At 42.3% G+C, this 2500-nt stretch overlaps 1 protein-coding gene across 1 annotated transcript in view; it reads left to right on the forward strand.

Annotated features, from left to right (window-relative positions):
• The window catches only part of ptprq (protein tyrosine phosphatase receptor type Q), a 59934-nt gene that overhangs the window by 7848 nt on the left and 49586 nt on the right, over window positions 1–2500 (forward strand). The window contains exons 8-11 of the mRNA XM_060878859.1: window positions 88–372; window positions 1377–1649; window positions 1733–1999; window positions 2307–2437. Coding sequence (XP_060734842.1) covers window positions 88–372; window positions 1377–1649; window positions 1733–1999; window positions 2307–2437 — 956 coding nt within the window. The remainder of the gene's footprint in view (window positions 1–87; window positions 373–1376; window positions 1650–1732; window positions 2000–2306; window positions 2438–2500) is intronic.

Below are 2500 nucleotides of genomic sequence, written 5' to 3' on the forward strand. Positions count from 1 at the left end.
TATATATTTTTATATTTCCTTACATTCTTATATTTTTTTGTATTAATATTTTTGGACTTTTTTCTTTTTAAAATGTGTTTTTTACAGGACCAAACCCTCCGAAGAACATTACAGTGACTGGTGTCACATTCAGTCAGATTGCACTGTCCTGGTCTGCCCCTGATTTTACCCATGATGCTTTGTTTGAGCAATACTTCCTGAGCTGGTTGGATGTAGCCTCTGGCAGAGGGCGGGGCTTATGGCTGAACAAAGCGAATCTCAGTACTGTGATTGGTGGGCTGGAAGCTTATCATGTATACCAAATTTTTCTGGTGTCAGTCACAGCAGAAGGGGTGGAGAGCGCTGAGGCCACGCCACTGGTTGTCATCACAGGTAAGACCTGCCAACATAAAAATTGGCACCCTTCATGAAAAAGTGCATGCAGTGAGTGACATACAGAGACAGTGTGAAATGTTAATGTAGAGTTATTATAAAAACTTTCCATTTTACATTTGATGGAGTTCTAGAGAAATGATAAGGGATAATTTATACATTTACCAAAGTTATACAATTACATACAGGTTAGTATCTAGAGAATGAGGTGGTCAGTAAAACCGTGAAAAATGTAATTCATTTTTTGCCAGTTGAGTATATTTACAATTTGTTTTTCTATCTTTTTTCAAATGTTTTTTTTTAAAAGTATTAGATGTGTAATTTTATTTTATTTAATAATTTCTGTTGAAGGGTGCCAATATTTGTTATTTTTATTTCTATTTAATACATAACACTGTATGATAATCAGTATAAAGTGATTGTGCGTGTGTGTGTGTGTGTGCGTGTGTATGTGTGTGTATGTGTGTGTGCGTATGTGTGTGCGTGTATGTGTGTGTGTGTGTGTGTGCGTGTGTGTGTATGTGTGCTTGTGTATGTGTGTGCGTGTGTGTGTGCGTGTGTGTGCGTGTGTGTGTGTGTATGTATGTGTGTGTGTGCGTGTGTGTGTGTGTGTGTGTATGTGTGTACGTGTGTGTGTGTGTGCGTGTGTGTGTGTATGTGTGTGTATGTGTGTGCGTGTGTATGTGTGTGTGTATGTGTGTGTGCGTGTGTGTGTGTATGTGCGTGCGTGTGTGTATGTGCATGTGTGTGTGTGTGCGTGTGTGTGTCTGTGTGTGTGCGTGTGTATCTGTGTGTACGTGTGTGCGTGTGTGTGTGTGTATGTGTGTGTGTGTCTGTGTGTGTGTGTGTCTGTGTGTGTGTGTGTATTTGCGTGTGTGTGTATGTGTGTGTGTGTCTGTGTGTGTGTGTATGTGTGTGTGTGTGAGTGTGTGTGTGTGTATGTGTGTGCGTGTGCGTGTGTGTGTATGTGTGTGTGTGTGTGTATGTGCGTGTATATGTTTCAGAGGTTAATCCTCCACACAGCATTTCAGTTTCAGCTCTTGGGACAGAAAACATGACCGTGTGCTGGGAACAGCTTCGTGATGACGAGGTTGATGCATTTCACATCCAGCTCCGGACACACACTCCGAGTCAGGAGAGCTCCAGAGAATTCTTGGTCAATAACTCACACTGTATTACGGTGACAAATCTCATTCCTGGTGAGACGTATGATGTAGGCGTGGCTACAGAAAGGGGCGGGAACAGGAGCCTGGAGAAAACCTTACAACTGACACTAAGTACAAATCGACAATTGTTTTTTTCTATCTACAGTGTTTTCATGTATTATTGTACACAAGTGTTGTATTTTTAATGCTTTTAGAGCCTCAGAAGGTCCGAGACGCCGTCCCATATGCAGTGGACATAGACTCTGTGGTCCTGTTTGTGCAGATGCCAGCGAGCGGTGTTTATGATGGTCTTACTGTAACATACAGCAGGATCAGCACCTGGATTCCAATATCCAGTCGTAGTAGCACCAGGAAGGCTGTTGTGGGAAATCTGAGTCCAGGAACAGTGTATGAGTTCCAGCTGTTTGTCACCAGCAGAGGTGTGAGCAGCGACGCCTTCACTGTGCTCCCAGTCAGAACCTGTGAGTAAAAGCTAACGGAGAATATCTCAGAATAACAATGTAATAAAAGTGTCATAAATACTGATTATACTGAGCCACGCCCACAAAACTCTATAAAAGGTAACGCTCACAATAATTGATGGACTGTGTTCCCAAGGATAGGAATATCATACAAAATGGATCTTGTAGAGATATTCGACTTTGTCCACATGAGGATTTTTCTATTCACTCACTGAGCTAAAGATTAGAGTTAGAATTAGTTGTTGCACAGCATTAAGTAAGAAAGCAAGAAAGAAAAATGCATGTGTGTGTGTGTGTGTGGATGCAGGTCTCGCACCTCCCGTACGAGTGCGTGCCGGTGTTGTGTCTGACCACTCAATAGAAGTGCTGTGGGATCGAGCGCAAGGCCATGAACTCACATATGAAGTGCTTTGCATGGACTGTACTGACAATGTCATGGTAAGTAATTTTGAAGGAGTGTGTGTGTGTGTGTGTGTGTGTGTGTGTGTGTGTGTGTGTGTA

The sequence above is a fragment of the Tachysurus vachellii genome, chromosome 9 (assembly GCF_030014155.1).
Source record: "Tachysurus vachellii isolate PV-2020 chromosome 9, HZAU_Pvac_v1, whole genome shotgun sequence".
Taxonomy (NCBI): domain Eukaryota; kingdom Metazoa; phylum Chordata; class Actinopteri; order Siluriformes; family Bagridae; genus Tachysurus; species Tachysurus vachellii.